The following is a 15750-nucleotide window of genomic DNA, read 5'->3' as shown; positions in this document are numbered from 1 at the left end:
TTTGAATCCTAACCATATCAATTACCATAACCTTAAATACACTGCTAACCTTATGCCTAATCCTAACCTTAAATGAAGACCAAAAAGCAAATTTTTATTTCATTGTTTTTTTTAACAACATAACCAATCTTGACTTTATGGCTGTGCTATCTAGTGAAAACATTCCAAGTGGGGCCAGTGCAGGTAGCGATTGGACCATCTGGATGTCTATCGCTTTTTTTTTTGGGGGGGGGGGGGGTCAGTTATATACAGATGCTGGGTCAGTTATATACAGTCATTGGTTTGAAGCAGCTTGCGAATATATCAAATTATTGAAGGGTAAATCAGTGATAGCCTATTTAATTGAACTGTGGAAGGCTGGAATTTATTTTCGAAGTTAGCAACGACACCAGTATCTTAAAGATGAACCGCCGCGTAAATTATCGCTCCATTTTGCCTTTACGCCAAGAACTTTACTGATAGGCTACATTTAGCGCCATACGGTGTTTTTATTGGATATATGCTATATTTTCTATTTTGGGCTGGATATCGAATCATACGGTGATTTGAATACAGCCAACTGCAGGATCAACCGTTTGTTGATAAACACGAATCCTTTCTCATACAGGACCACCTCCGGTGCATTGATGCACCCGTTTCAGTGGTTTAACGGTGAGCGTTAATTTTTCTCTCTGATGTTAACCGAAATTTTATGTGTTAAATGCGAAGGGCTATTCGACTCTTATTTCAAGGGTTATTGGACTATAAAATAAAAACAACTTCATTTATTATATTTGGTTGATATTTTTAATTTGGCAAGAATGAAGGAGATTAAATACATAAATATTTTTTTGCAATACAAGGTATGGTCGTTTTCTTGAATATATTTGTGCCACTATGGCTTTCAAGTGCGATTGGTTAAATTTAAATGGCAATATTGAAACTGGTAGTCTAGGCTATCAACCCATTATTTATTCACACAGTCATATTCTATGTATTCAGTGCTCTTGCTATCAACGTTTATTGACTATAGGGGATCCACTCAAACAGGGCTTGACCTGTATTGCTATTTCAATAATTCATCCCTTCATTATTTTGTCATGTAATCTCATTGCTTTCTTATTGCTGCTTGATGTTCCTTGTTCATGATTCTTACATCCTCTGCAACTTTCATGTAATCTCATTGATTCTCTTAGAAAGAGCTATGGTGAACTTCAAAGTGGTGTGGTTGGAGAATGAAGGTGTTTAGAATTCACAACATTTCTTCATTCTCTTAATGGTCCAGTGTTTGGTGTTTGGCAAGTTCCAGTATTTGTACCTTTTTTTGACATTCATTTTGCAGCACTAATTCTTGAATTTATAAACTATGAATATAGATTGGAGTGCACATGTTATTCTGAGATATCTTGGTCTGAATATCATGCTTAGATCTATAAAATATATGCAGCCACTGTTTGACAAAAATTGACGTTTGGAAGATGTTTAAAAATAAAATAAAGATGTTTCTAATATTAAAGGCTCCATCAGGCTGCAGACCAAGACAAGGTATGCCAAGACAAGGTATGCCAAGACATGCCAAGACAAGGTATGCCAGACCGTTTGGCCTCCTCGTCATGCCAAACACTCCTCACAATATCACTGTTGTTTCCCATGGCCTTGACATAACCTTTCGTGACATTTAGTGATGATTGAATTTGAGGAGGAGAATCTCCACACTCAGCCAATACCAGGATCTATTACTATATCTTTAGGTCACAATACAGAGGTGATTTGTATTCCTGGAGAGTTACTGTATATCTCTATAGCCATAATAACATGACAATGACAAAGGAGCTGGAAGTGGAACCAGACTGGCAACCAGGCAAGTATATCCTCATTCTGTAGGTCAGGAGATTGGAATTCCATGCAACTACAGGAGGCCTACAAAATGTTACCTGCTGTGGCCAGGAACGATAGGATACAGAAAAAACATACCACATTACATGTATCTACTAGTATTCTGCATCACTAAATGCCATCTATGGCAGTATACAGCTGGTTTGGAAATCCTAACATGCTCCCCAAATTATAATACTTATGATCGGAGGATTTTTAAGAGCAGGTGCAGAGGGTGGACCTTCAGCAACCCTCATGGCTGGGCTAGATAAGTGGTTGTTTCTTGTGTCTTACATGTACTGTACACAGACTGATCTGCGCGTGGTTCTCATCTTTTATTTTTCTTGAAAGCACAGATGAATGCTTGTGCTCATGTGAGCTGATTAATATTTGATTGAAGCTCTGTCTGTAAAAGGAGGCAGCAGTAAAAGCCTTGTGTGAGTGTAGTCCTCAAACTTCTCCTTAAATCTGCAAAAGTCATTACTACCCACTACCCAAGCCTTTACCTTTTATGAAAATGTTAACGGCTCATTGAGATCAGCTCTGTTCTAGAATGAGAACATTAGTCTCACAGTTTTAGATTTACAATGTTAGGAGCAGTTCTGGACTGAGAATGTTAGAGCAGGGGAACGGTTTTAGAATGAGACTGTCAGAACAGGAGAACAGTTCTAGATTCAGAATATATAACAGCAGGAGAACAGTTATGCATTCAGAATGTTAAAGCAGGGTTTTCTATGCATCATCTGGCTCTGGTGCCATGGCAACGGGGGTCCCTCTGGAGAGTGCCAATATAGGTCATTGGTCATGGGGGGCTCCTCTCACAGTCAGTTAGCTAGTGCACACACACACACACACACACACACACACACACACACACACACACACACACACACACACACACACACACACACACACACACACACACACACACACACACACACACACACACACACACACACACACACACACACACACACACACACACACACACACACACACACACACACACACAGAGACATTCATGTACGACCCACATTTGAGTCTGAGTGCAGAGGCATTACAGGTGATATGTTTCATAAACTGTGAACAGATATCTTTCGACTTCTCTCTCAATGAGACTGTGAAGAGCTTTCTCTCTCTTTACCTCTTTTTCTCTCTTTAGTTTTAGCCCCCCCTCATGAAACAACCTCTGTTACACACACACACACACACACACACACACACACACACACACACACACACACACACACACACACACACACACACACACACACACACACACACACACACACAGAGGGCCATGTCTAATAGACGTCCCCTTAACAGAGGAATAAGATTGCTGGGTGAGTCACCTCGTGTGTGTTCAGAACTAGACCAACATATAATTATCTTTATCCAGTTTACCACTGTTCTCTATGATTCTCCACTCTCCTTTTGACATGTCCAGATATGATGAGAATGCTATAACCACACAGAAACAGTGTCACGACACCAACCAAAAACAAAGAGACAATCAACCTGGTCTCATTCAAGACAGTAACCCTAATCCACCTAGAGTTCAGCTGTAGAGGAGTGTGTAGCTGGTGTGCGTGTGTGTGTGTCACTGGCATATTGCACGAAAAACATTGATGACAGTAAATCTCAGTGAGATAAAAATAATGGTGTTCCAAAATTCCATCTAGACACCGTTTCCCTAGAGCACACAAAAACCGACACGTACCTCGGCCTAAACATCAGCGTCACAGGTAACTTCCACAAAGCTGTGAACGATCTGAGAGACAAGGCAAGAACGGCCTTCTATGCCATCAAAAAGAACATAGAATTCAACATATCAATTAGGATCTGGCAAAAAATAATTGAATCAGTTATAGAACCCATTGCCATTTAGGGTTGTGAGGTTTGGGGTCCACTCACCAACCAAGAATTCACAAAATGGGACAAACACCAAATTGAGACTGCATGCAGAATTCTGCAAAAATATCCTCTCTGTACAACGTAAAACACCAAGTAATGCATGCAGAGCAGAATTCGGCATATGATCAAAATGCAGAAAAGAGCCGTTAAATTCTACAACCACCTAAAATGAAGCAATTCCCAAACCTTCCATAACAAAGTCATCACCTACAGAGAGATGAACCTGGAGAAGAGTCCCCTAAGCAAGCAGGTCATGGGGCTCTGTTCACAAACACAAACAGACCCCACAGAACCCCAGGACAACAACACAATTAGACCCAACCAAATCATGAGAAAACAAAAAGATCATTACTTGACACATTGGAAAGAATTAACAAAAAAACATAGCAAACTAGAACACTATTTGGCCCTAAACAGAGAGTGCACTGTGGCAGAATACCTGACCACTGTGACTGGCCCAAACTTAAGGAAAGCTTTGACTATGTTCAGACTCAGTGAGCATAGTCTTGCTATTGAGAAAGACCTGAGGCAGTCCTGGTAATCAAGAGATGACAGGCTATGTGCACACTGCCCATAAAATGAGGTGGAAACTGAGCTGCACTTCCTAATCTCCTGCCAAATGTATGACCATATTACAGACTCATATTTCCCTCAGATTACAGATCCACAAATAATTCAACAACAAATCCAATTTTGATAGACTCCCATATCTATTGGGTGAAACACCACAGTGTGTCATCACAGCAGCAATATTTGTGACCGGTTGCCACAAGAGAAGGGCAACCAGTGAAGAACAAACACTATTGTAAATACAACCCATATTTATATTTATATATTTTCCCTTTTGTACTTTAACTATTTGCACATTATATGATATTTGAAATATCTTTTATTTTTTGGGAACTTTTGTGAGTGTAATGTTTACTGTTCATTTTTATTGTTTATTTCACATGAGTTTTTTTTATCTACTTCACTTGCTTTGGCAATGTTAACATATGTTTCCCATGCCAATAAAGCCTCTTAAATTGAATTGAGAGAGAGAGAGCGCTTACTTTGTTTTCTTTCGTTGATGAGTTATTATAAATACATCAGAGGTCAATGAATTAACAGTCTGTCTCATGGAACAATATCTCTGATTTCATTCAAATGCCACCAAAAACTTTCTGTAATTGAAATGGCTCTAGTTCAAACTTGCAGTAGGGTTAATTTGACCTGGCTCACACAAAGACCTCTCTGTCAGCCTACCCGTGTCTCATTAATTCTCCACGGTCAGCCTTCCTCTCTCTCCCACAGTTCCTCTCCCTATCCCGGTTCTATCTCCCCCCCTGACCTTAAGCTGATCATCGACCGACTTGAATGCTTCAGTGATAATGTGGTCTAATAGACACACACATACTGCACACACAGATGGGCTACAGACAACACACACACGTGGGCGGACAAATCTTCTCTGCGTGGATTTCATTGGTGAATATATGTACATAAAAATAGAATCAAATGATCTCATAGTTCTATTTCTATGTAGATGCGTGTCTTTGATGTGTAAGTAGCAATTTAGGGGGAACGGCCAGAGTAGTCCCTCATCCCTGCCGTTAACGGGCAAGCACACTACATCCTGAAACAGAAAGGTCTTGGCAGAAGCATTAGTACACTTCTCTGTCCTATTCAACAACTCATATCCACCAGCCTTGGAATTGGACATTCTCTTTGTCTCCTTGGCCTGTTCTTCTGAGTTGACGTAATTTAAATGCAGTTGACCAACACCTTTCAGGACCTTGTATGTTTTATCGGAGTAGTCCCTTCTTTGTCTTTCTCAATCAAGGCTTCCTGCAGACATCAAGTCATTTTTCCCAAACAATGCTGCCAAATAGAGGACTCTACATTTCTCAGGACAATATTGACCACTTTAAATTGATACAAAGTAAAGGCCCTGATGTGTAAAACAGTTAGACTTTTCTCTGTGTGTGATGAAAGAGTGTCTTTGTGGATATTCTGGGAAGGCGTAGAAACATCAACAGCTACATGGCGTCATTCACGTCTTCCAAGACGTTGTGCAATATTTATAAATCACTTAGTCAGATCTTATCTATATTCTCCTATTAATATGGTTTATTTCATTGCAAAACAAGAAAGACATTTAAATTAATTGAACTGCTTAAATTGCTTTGTCAACAATGCCATTATGTCTTATTTTCTCTGTTTTATCAAACAATTAGTTCTGTTGTAAGTCTTAGAAATCAGGATATGCCTTGTATGATGTCGACTAGTTGCCTAGATACCGTTGTGTTGTGTACCATTGTCTTAGAGCAGAGATGGAGCCATGTTCTTTCATGGAGCGTAGACGCCATGTTCTTTAATAGAATGGCGATTGCATGGTCTTTCATGGAGCAGCGATGCCATGGTCGTTGTACTTTCTTTGAGAGAGAGTGAGGTATAGACAGAGGTGTGTGTGTGGTCTGTGTGTGCGTGCTTATGTCTGTATCAGAGGTGGATACAGCTACAGCACTGGCAACCCTGACCCTCAGCTGTGATGGCAGTGTGTGTGTGTTAGTGTGTGTCTATAGTCTAAACCCTATATTTATTACCTTTTAACATGCCTCTGTGCTCTCAAAATTGTACTTGTTGCCTCTGCAGGATGCCTCTTAATTCTCAGCACTGTGAGGGTGCTGAATGTGTCAGATTATAACTGTGTGCTTCATCCCTCTAGGGTGTTTATTTGTTTCTAACACGGTACACTGTGCATGTGTACTTATCATCTGTGGAGGATGCCTCTTTAACACTATTCTTGTCCCAATGGTGTCTCTATGGTCATAACACTACACTTGTCCCCTGTGCAGGGTGCTACTATGTTCTAAACACTTTTCTCGTCCCCTGTGTAGGGTGCTTCTGTGGTCTGGGACTGGTCTACTCCAACACGTCGTGCACCATGCCTCCCATCACCTTCCAGGACCTGCCCCTCAACATCTACATGATCATCTTCGGAACAGGCATCTTCATTTTCATCCTCAGCCTCATCTTCTGCTGTTACTTCATCAGGTGAACTTTGTACAGAGTGGAATAGAATAGTGGGTCAGAGAGCCTGTTGGCTGCAGGGTAAGAGACATCCACACAGACATGCTGTCAGAGCGGTCCACATGCTCACCTCTGTGATACCTTTTCCTGTTGAGCTGACATTTCCTTCTGTTGACAATGAACTCTCTGATAAGCTGAGGGGACAACTGTGAGGAAATGAGGTGGCAGGAAGCTGCCTGCCACAGTGTGAGGACAGACTTCACTGGAGCTAGGGGAGTGGGGTTCAACGTAACACCCTTCAGAACACCAAAACCCGATGTATATTCAAATCAAGTCAAATTTTTTATTTGTCACATACACATGGTTAGCAGATGTTAATGCGAGTGTAGCGAAATGCTTGTGCTTCTAGTTCCGACAATGCAGTAATAACCAACGAGTAATCTAACCTAACAATTTCACAACAACTGTACATGTGACTTAAGTGTGTAGCGGTATTGTATTTTCTGTATTGTTATATGGTGGTAGGCTAAAGTATACAGTGCCACTCAAAGGTTTGGACACACATACTCATTCAAGTTTTTTTTTTATTTGTACTATTTTCTACATTGTAGAATAATAGTGAAGACATCAAAACTATGAAATAACACATAGGGCATCATGTAGTATTAAACAAATCAAAATATAAACTCAGCTAAAGAAAGAAACATCCCTTTTTCAGGACCCTGTCTTTCAAAGATAATTCATAAAAATCCAAATAACTTCACAGATCTTCATTGTAAAGGGTTTAAACACTGTTTCCCATGCTTGTCCAATGAACCATAACCAATTAATGAACATGCACTTGTGGAACGGTCGTTAAGACACTAACAGTTTATAGACGGAAGGAAATTAAGGTCATAGTTATGAAAACATCGGACACTAAAGAGGCCTTTCTACTGACTCTGAAAAACACCAAAAGAAAGATGCCCAGGGACCCTGCTCATCTTCATGAACGTGCCTTATGTATGCTGCAAGGAGGCATGAGGACTGCAGATGTGGCCAGGGCACTAAATTGCAATGTCCGTACTGTGAGACGCCTAAGACTGCACTACAAGGAGACAGGACAGACAGCTGATCATCCTCGCAGTGGCAGACCATCTGTAACAACACCTGCACAGGATCGGTACATCTGAACATCACACCTGCGGGACAGATACAGGATGACAACAACAACTGCCCGAGTTACACCAGGAACGCACAATCCCTCCATCAGTGCTCAGACTGTCCTCAATAGGCTGAGAGAGGCTGGACTGAGGGCTTGTAGGACTGTTGTAAGGCAGGTCCTCACCAGACATCACTGGCAACGTTGTTGCCTATGGGCACAAACCCACCGTCGCTGGACCAGACAGAACTGGCAAAAAAGTGCTCTTCACTGTCGAGTCACGGTTTTGTCTCACCAGGGGTGATGGTCGGATTCGCGTTTATCGTTGAAGGAATGAGCATTACACAGAGGCCTGTACTCTGGAGCGGGATCGATTTGGAGGTGGAGGGTCCATCGTGGTCTGGGGCGGTGTGTCACAGCCTCATCGGACTGAGCTTGTTGTCATTGCAGGCAATCTCAATGTTGTGCATTACAGGGAAGACATCCTCCTCCCTCATGTGGTATCCTTCCTGCAGGCTCATCCTGATATGACCCTCCAGCATGACAATGCCACCAGCCATACTGCTCCTTCTGTGCGTGATGTCCAGCAAGACAGGAATGTCAGTGTTCTGCCATGGCCAGTGAAGAGCCCGTGTCTCAATCCCATTGAGCATGTCCGGGACCTGTTGGATCGGAGGGTGAGGGCTAGGGCCATTCCCCCCAGAAATGTCTGGGAACTTGCAGGTGCCTTGGTGGAAGAGTGGGGTAACATCTCACAGCAATAACTGGCAAATCTGGTGCAGTCCATGAGGAGGAGATGCACTGCAGTACTTAATGCAGCTGGTGGCCACACCAGATACTGACTGTTACTTTTGATTTTGACCCCCCTTTGTTCAGGGACACATTGTTCAATTTCTGTTCGTCACATGTATGTGGAACTTGTTCAGTTGATGTCTCATTTGAATCTTGTTATGTTCATACATAGCATGCTGAAAATAAACGCAGTTGACAGTGAAAGGATGTTTCTTTTTTTGTTGAGTTTATTTTATATTTGAGATTCTTCAAAGTAGCCAACCTTTGCCTTGATGAAACGCTGTTGGCATTCTCACAACCAACTTCATGAGCTAGTCTCCTGGAATGCATTTGTTAAAAGTTAATTTGTGGAATTTCTTTACTTCTTAAAGTGTTTGAGCCTATCATTTGTGTTGTGACAAAGTAGGGGTGGTATACAAAGGATAGCCCTATATGGTAAAAGACCAAGTCCATATTATGGCAAGAACAGCTCAAATTAGCAAAGAAAAATGGCAGTCCATCATTACTTTAAGACAAGAAGGTCAGTCAATCTGGAAAATGTCAAGAACTTTGAAAGTTGCTTCAAGTGCAGTCGCAAAAACCATCAAGCACTATGATGAAACTGGCTCTCAAGAGGACCGCCACAGGAAAGGAAGACCCAGAGTTACCTCTGCTACAGAGGATAAGTTTATTAGAGTTACCAGTCACAGAAATTGCAGTCCAAATAAATCTTCACAGAGTTCATGAAACTACACATCTCAACATCAACTGTTCATTAGAGACTGCCTGAACTAGGCCTTCATGGTCCAATTGCTGCAACAACAAAAAAACTACTAAAGGACACCAGTAAGAAGAGACTTGCTTCGGCCAAGAAACACAATGGACATTAGACCGATGGAAAACTGTCCTTTGGTCTGATCTGTCCAAATTTGAGATTTTTGGTTCCAACCACTGTGTCTTTCTGAGATGCAGAGTAGGTGAATGGATGATCTCTGCATGTGTAGTTCCCACTGTGAAGCATGGAGGAGGAGGTGTGATTGTGTGGGGGTGCTTTGCTGGTGACACTGTCCATGATTTATTTAGAATTCAAGGCACACATAACCAGCATGGCTACCACAGCATTCTGCAGCGATACGCCATCCCATCTGGTTTGCGCATAGTGGGACTGTCATTTGTTTTTCAACAGGGCAATGGCCCAAAACACCTCCAGGCTGTGTAAGGGCTTTTTGACCAAGAAGGAGAGTGATGGAGTGCTGCATCAGATGACCTGGTCTCCACAATCGCCCAACCTCAATCCAATTGAGATGGTTTGGGATGAGTTGGACCGCAGAGTGAAGGAAAAGCAGACAAGAAGTGCTCAGCATACAGTTGAAGTCGGGAAGTGTACATACACCTTAGCCAAATACATTCAAACTCAGTTTTTCACATTTCTTGACATTTAATCTTAGTAAACATGTCCTGTCTTAGGTCAGTTATGATTACCACTTTATTTTAAGAATGTGAAATGTCAGAACAATAGTAGAGAGAAATTATTGATTTCAGCTTTTATTTCTTTCATCACATTTCCAGTGGGTCAGAATTATACATTCACTCAATTCGTATTTGGTAGCATTGCCTTTAAATTGTTTAGCTTGATCAACCGTTTTGGGTATCCTTCCACAAACTTCCCACAATAAGTTGGATGGATTTTGGCCCATTCCTCCTGACAGAGCTGGTGAAACTGAGTCAGGTTTGTAGGCCTCCTTGCTCGCACATGCTTTTCAGTTCTGCCCACAAATCTTCTATGGGATTGAGGTCAGGACTTTGTGATGGCCACTCCAATACCTTGACTTTGTTGTCCTTAAGCCATTTTGCTACAACCTTGGAAGTTTGCTTTTGGTAATTGTCCATTTGGAAGACCCATTTGCGACCAAGCTTTAACTTCCTGACTGATGTCTTGAGATGTTGCTTCAATATATCCACATAATTCCCCTTCCTCATGAAGCCCTCTATTTTGTGAAGTGCACCAGTCCCTCCTGTAGCAAAGCACCCGCACAACATGATGCTGCCACCCCCCTGCTCCACAGTTGGGATGGTGTTCTTCGACTTGCAGGCCTCGCCCTTTTTCCTCCAAACACAACGATGGTCATTATGGCCAACCAGTTCTATTTTTGTTTCATCAGACCAGAGGATATTTCTCCAAAAAGTACGATCTTTGTCCCCATGTGCATTTGCAAACCGTAGTCTGTCTTTTTTATGGCAGTTTTGGAGCAGTGGCTTCTTCCTTGCTGAGCGGCCTTTCAGGTTATGTCGACATAGGACTCGTTTTATTGTGGATATAGATACTTTTGTACCGGTTTCCTCCAGCATCTTCACAAGGTCCTTTGCTGTTGTTCTGGGATTGATTTGCAGTTTTCACACCAAAGTACGTTCATCTTTAGGAGACAGAACGCGTCTCCTTCCTAAGCGGTATGACGGCTGCGTGGTCCCATTGTGTTTAAACTTGCGTACTATTGTTTGTACAGATGAACATGGTACCTTCAGGCATTTGGAAATTCCTCCCAAGGATGAAACAGACTTGTGGAGGTCTACAATTCGTACATTTTTCCCCCTATGATGTCAAGCAAAGAGGCACTGAGTTTGAAGTTAGGCATTGAAATACATCCACAGGTACACCTCCAATTGACTCAAATCATGTCAATTAGCCTATCACAAGCTTCTTAAGCCATGACATAATTTTCTGGAATTTTCCAAGCTGTTTAAAGGCACAGTCAACTTAGTGTATGTAAACCTTTGATCCACTGGAATTATGATACAGTGAAATAATCTGTCTGTAAACAATTGTTGGAAAAATGACTTGTGTCATGCACAAAGTAGATGTCCTAACTGACTTGCCGAAACTATAGTTTGTTAACAAGAAATGTATGGAGTGGTTGAAAAATTAGTTTTAATGACTCCAACCTAAGTTTAGGTTCTGACTTCAACTGTATGTGGGAACTTATTCAAGACTGTTGGAAAAGCATTCCAGTTGAAGCCAAGAGTGTGCAAAGCTGTCATCAAGGCAAAGGATGGCTAATTTCAAAGCAAAACATTTTGGGGATTTGTTTAACACTTTTTGGTTACTACATGATTCCATATGTGTTATTTCATAGTTCTAATGTCTTCACTATTATTCTACAATGTACAAAATAGTCAAAATAAATAAAAACACTGGAATCAGTAGTTGTGTCAACTTTTGACTGGTACTGTATATTCCCACTCAATACACAATGACAGTTGCTGCTGTTAGTGTTGGGTTGGAACATAAGCCTGAGTGAAAGAAAATGAAAGATGCATTCTCCACAGTGTCATCTGGCAATAATGATACCTGTCATCCAGGCTGAGGGGCCATTGTAATAAGCTGGGGTTCATTTAACAACAAAACAAAATAGCTCTGACTGGAAGAATCTAGGAGAAATCATATAAACCGCTTCCAGACTCATCTCAGATAGACATGGTATTTCATTTCACTTTGTGTGTTTTGTGTATGGTTGTAAATAATTTGTTGTTCTATATTCATCAGAGTAGAAAGCGAGAGAGAGAGGGTAGTCAATAGAGAAGTGGGGATATTGTCATTGTTCTGACAACTTGGTTCATATTTTTTGAGCAAGTGTGAACGATGGACTGTTTAATTAACTGCCATTTTTGAATATGAACTCCTAAGACTGCAGACAGGGAATATGATTCTCTGTATGGCCAAGTAAATATTTACCTGTAGATAATGAATCACATTGTCAAAGCCAAATTGTTACACACACGCACACGTAATGAGTGCACTGCGCTTCCCAGGCCCCTAAATAATTTTCCAACTCAAACAATGGAGAGCAGATCTCTATCACTTCGCTAACTGTGTCTCTTATGTTTTGGGGTCCTTGCTATGGCAGTTTTATTTTTACACTTGTGTGTGTGTGTGTGCGTGTGTGTGTGTGCGTGCGCATTTAATCTGCCCCAAAATGACAGGACATTTATATGTAGCCCAGCCAAGCACTATAGTTGTTGTGTTGACCAATTTAGTGTTGTTGATGACTGATAACATTGCACCATGTAGAACAATGTGAGGATATTTGCTTTATATACATGCTGTTTTCCCAGGCCTTAAAGAATGTAGTGAACTGGGTAGACACGTGCACACGGTACAGTGAAATGGCTGCTTGCTAACTCCTCAACAACGGAGTTCAATAACAATATCAATCAAGAAAAACATTCCAAATACAGAAGTAAAAAAGTAACAAGTAGAAAGAAAATGTATACCAGTGGAGGTCAGTACTGTTTAAGATGAGGGAGGAGGATTCTTTTGTTTACGAGTGTTGCCTTATTTCTGTTACAGCATATTGGATGACTGTCATTCATATTCCATTCACCCAGTTCACTGTAACATCGATAGCTTTAGGCTTCTACATGATACTACAATTTTCCCTGTACCCATCATGACGTTGCTACAACCTAGCCTATGACTGAACGTTTACAAAGTAGGTGCACAGGTCGAGAGACATTTGAGTAATCAAGGTAAGAGACATTGACACATTCAATACCGCGTTGAACACTCTTGCCTGCATCTAGCTGATCTAGGGTGTAATCATTAGTCCCACAGTTGCAAATGTGAGTTTCTATTGGACCAATTCAGGTATGTTTATCCCCGTTTCGTTCCATTTGCTTCCATTTAAGAAATGTTTTTCGCCTGTCTGTGACCAGGCGAAAAAACATTTTCCAAGCCAAACCTTCATGTCATGACTGCTAACCACTACACACAGCCTACATCATTGTCATAGTCAACATAGCTACTGGAACTAACACGTTGGTAAACCAGCTACAATCGTGCAGTACAGTCAGCAAGCAGTTTACACTGGCAGGCCACAGGGGCAATAAATACCTTGACTTGGAGAAGTTCCTGTGTCGGATAGCTACAGCCAGCTAGCTAGCATAGCATCCCTCTTTGTTTGAGCCAGGTGTTTGAGTAGCCTAAACTAGCTAGCTAAATTGTGAAAGTAAAAAAATAAAAATACAACCAAATATACTGTAACTATCTTTTTTCTTTCTCTCGCTTCTTTTTAATTTTGGAAGAAACTTTTTAAAACAATTCTCTTTCCCTCTTTTTGAGTCAACTACTCACCATAGTTTATTCAATGCAGTGCTAGCTATCTGTAGTTTATGCTTTCAGTACTAGATTAATTATGTGATCTATTGATTGATCGGACAACATGTTACTTCATGCTCTGATAGGTTGGAGGAGGTCTTCCGGAAGTTGTCATAATTACTCTGTAAGTCTATGGAAGGGGATGAGAACCATGAGAATGAGAGTGGCGCAATGAACTAACATGTTATCCACCCGTGTTGTCCTAGGTTTGTATTGAAGTCAGTGTACCCAGAGGAGGACAGAAGATAGCTGTCCTCCTGTTACACCATGGTGCTACCCCACAGAGTGCTGCTGAGGCTACTGTAGACCTTCATTGCAAAACAGTGTGTTTTTATTGTGTTTTTATTTGTAGTATTTTTTATTTTATTTTTTATTTCACCTTTATTTAACCAGGTAGGCAAGTTGAGAACAAGTTCTCATTTACAATTGCGACCTGGCCAAGATAAAGCAAAGCAGTTCGACACATACAACGACACAGAGTTACACATGGGGTAAAACAAACATACAGTATAAACAAGTCTATATACGATGTGAGCAAATGAGGTGAGATAAGGGAGGTAAAGGCAAAAAAAGGCCATGGTGGCAAAGTAAATACAATATAGCAAGTAAAACACTGGAATGGTAGTTTTGCAGTGGAAGAATGTGCAAAGTAGAAATAAAAATAATGGGGTGCAAAGGAGCAAAATAAATAAATAAATAAAATAAAATAAATACAGTAGGGAAAGAGGTAGTTGTTTGGGCTAAATTATAGATGGGCTATGTACAGGTGCAGTAATCTGTGAGCTGCTCTGACAGTTGGTGCTTAAAGCTAGTGAGGGAGATAAGTGTTTCCAGTTTCAGAGATTTTTGTAGTTCGTTCCAGTCATTGGCAGCAGAGAACCTATAGGAGAGGCGGCCAAAGAAATAATTGGTTTTGGGGATGACCAGAGAGATATACCTGCTGGAGCGCGTGCTACAGGTGGGTGCTGCTATGGTGACCAGCGAGCTGAGATAAGGGGGGACTTTACCTAGCAGAGTCTTGTAGATGACATGGAGCCAGTGGGTTTGGCGACGAGTATGAAGCGAGGGCCAGCAAACGAGAGCATACAGATCGCAATGGTGGGTAGTATATGGGGCTTTGGTGACAAAACGGAATGCATCCAATTTGTTGAGTAGGGTATTGAAGGCTATTTTGTAAATGACATCGCCGAAGTCAAGGATTGGTAGGATGGTCAGTTTTACAAGGGTATGTTTGGCAGCATGAGTGAAGGATGCTTTGTTGCGAATTAGGAAGCCAATTCTAGATTTAACTTTGGATTGGAGATGTTTGATGTGGGTCTGGAAGGAGGGTTTACAGTCTAACCAGACACCTAGGTATTTGTAGTTGTCCACGTATTCTAAGTCAGAGCCATCCAGAGTAGTGATGTAGGACAGGCGGGCAGGTGCAGGCAGCGATCGGTTGAAGTATAATTTTACATAAAAAGTCAACTTAAAAAAAAAATATGTTGTTTCACTATTTTTATGAAATTCACTGAGGAGGATGGTCCAACCCTTCCTTCACTGATGTACATAATATATAATTCAGTATGATTGATTTATCAAAATGAACGCTGTTTTATACAAGTAAAGTCAAGGTTACATTCACTGATACCCATACCACCGTTTGATACAAACAATTGTAAATCATTTTCTACTGAAGGTGTACTACCTTCACTGCTCTGACCAATACAAGCACAGTGATTGATTTGATTTCTGGATTTCTTGAGGGACTGGGACTGCTTGCAAAAACATACTCTTACCAATGACATACAGTAGGTCATCTCTAATGGTTGTACTTTGTGTGTTTGTTCACCTCCAGTAAACTAAGACACCAAGCCCAGAGCGATAGGTTTGGCTACAGAGAGGTGGTTTTAAAAGGAGATCCTAA

At 41.1% G+C, this 15750-nt stretch overlaps 1 protein-coding gene across 1 annotated transcript in view; it reads left to right on the top strand.

The window, feature by feature from the left end:
- The first annotated feature begins 278 nt into the window (after positions 1–278).
- The window catches only part of rnf122 (ring finger protein 122), a 21967-nt gene continuing 6495 nt past the window's right edge, over positions 279–15750 (top strand). The window contains exons 1-3 of the mRNA XM_064936799.1: positions 279–651; positions 6648–6804; positions 15682–15750. The exon at positions 15682–15750 is cut by the window's right edge and continues 19 nt beyond it. Of these exons, the coding sequence (XP_064792871.1) occupies positions 627–651; positions 6648–6804; positions 15682–15750 (251 nt within the window). The 5' untranslated portion in view covers positions 279–626. The remainder of the gene's footprint in view (positions 652–6647; positions 6805–15681) is intronic.

This window comes from Oncorhynchus masou, chromosome 25 (assembly GCF_036934945.1).
Source record: "Oncorhynchus masou masou isolate Uvic2021 chromosome 25, UVic_Omas_1.1, whole genome shotgun sequence".
Taxonomy (NCBI): domain Eukaryota; kingdom Metazoa; phylum Chordata; class Actinopteri; order Salmoniformes; family Salmonidae; genus Oncorhynchus; species Oncorhynchus masou.
Note: the sequence above shows the minus strand (reverse complement) of the source record. Positions and strands in the feature narration are given on the sequence as shown.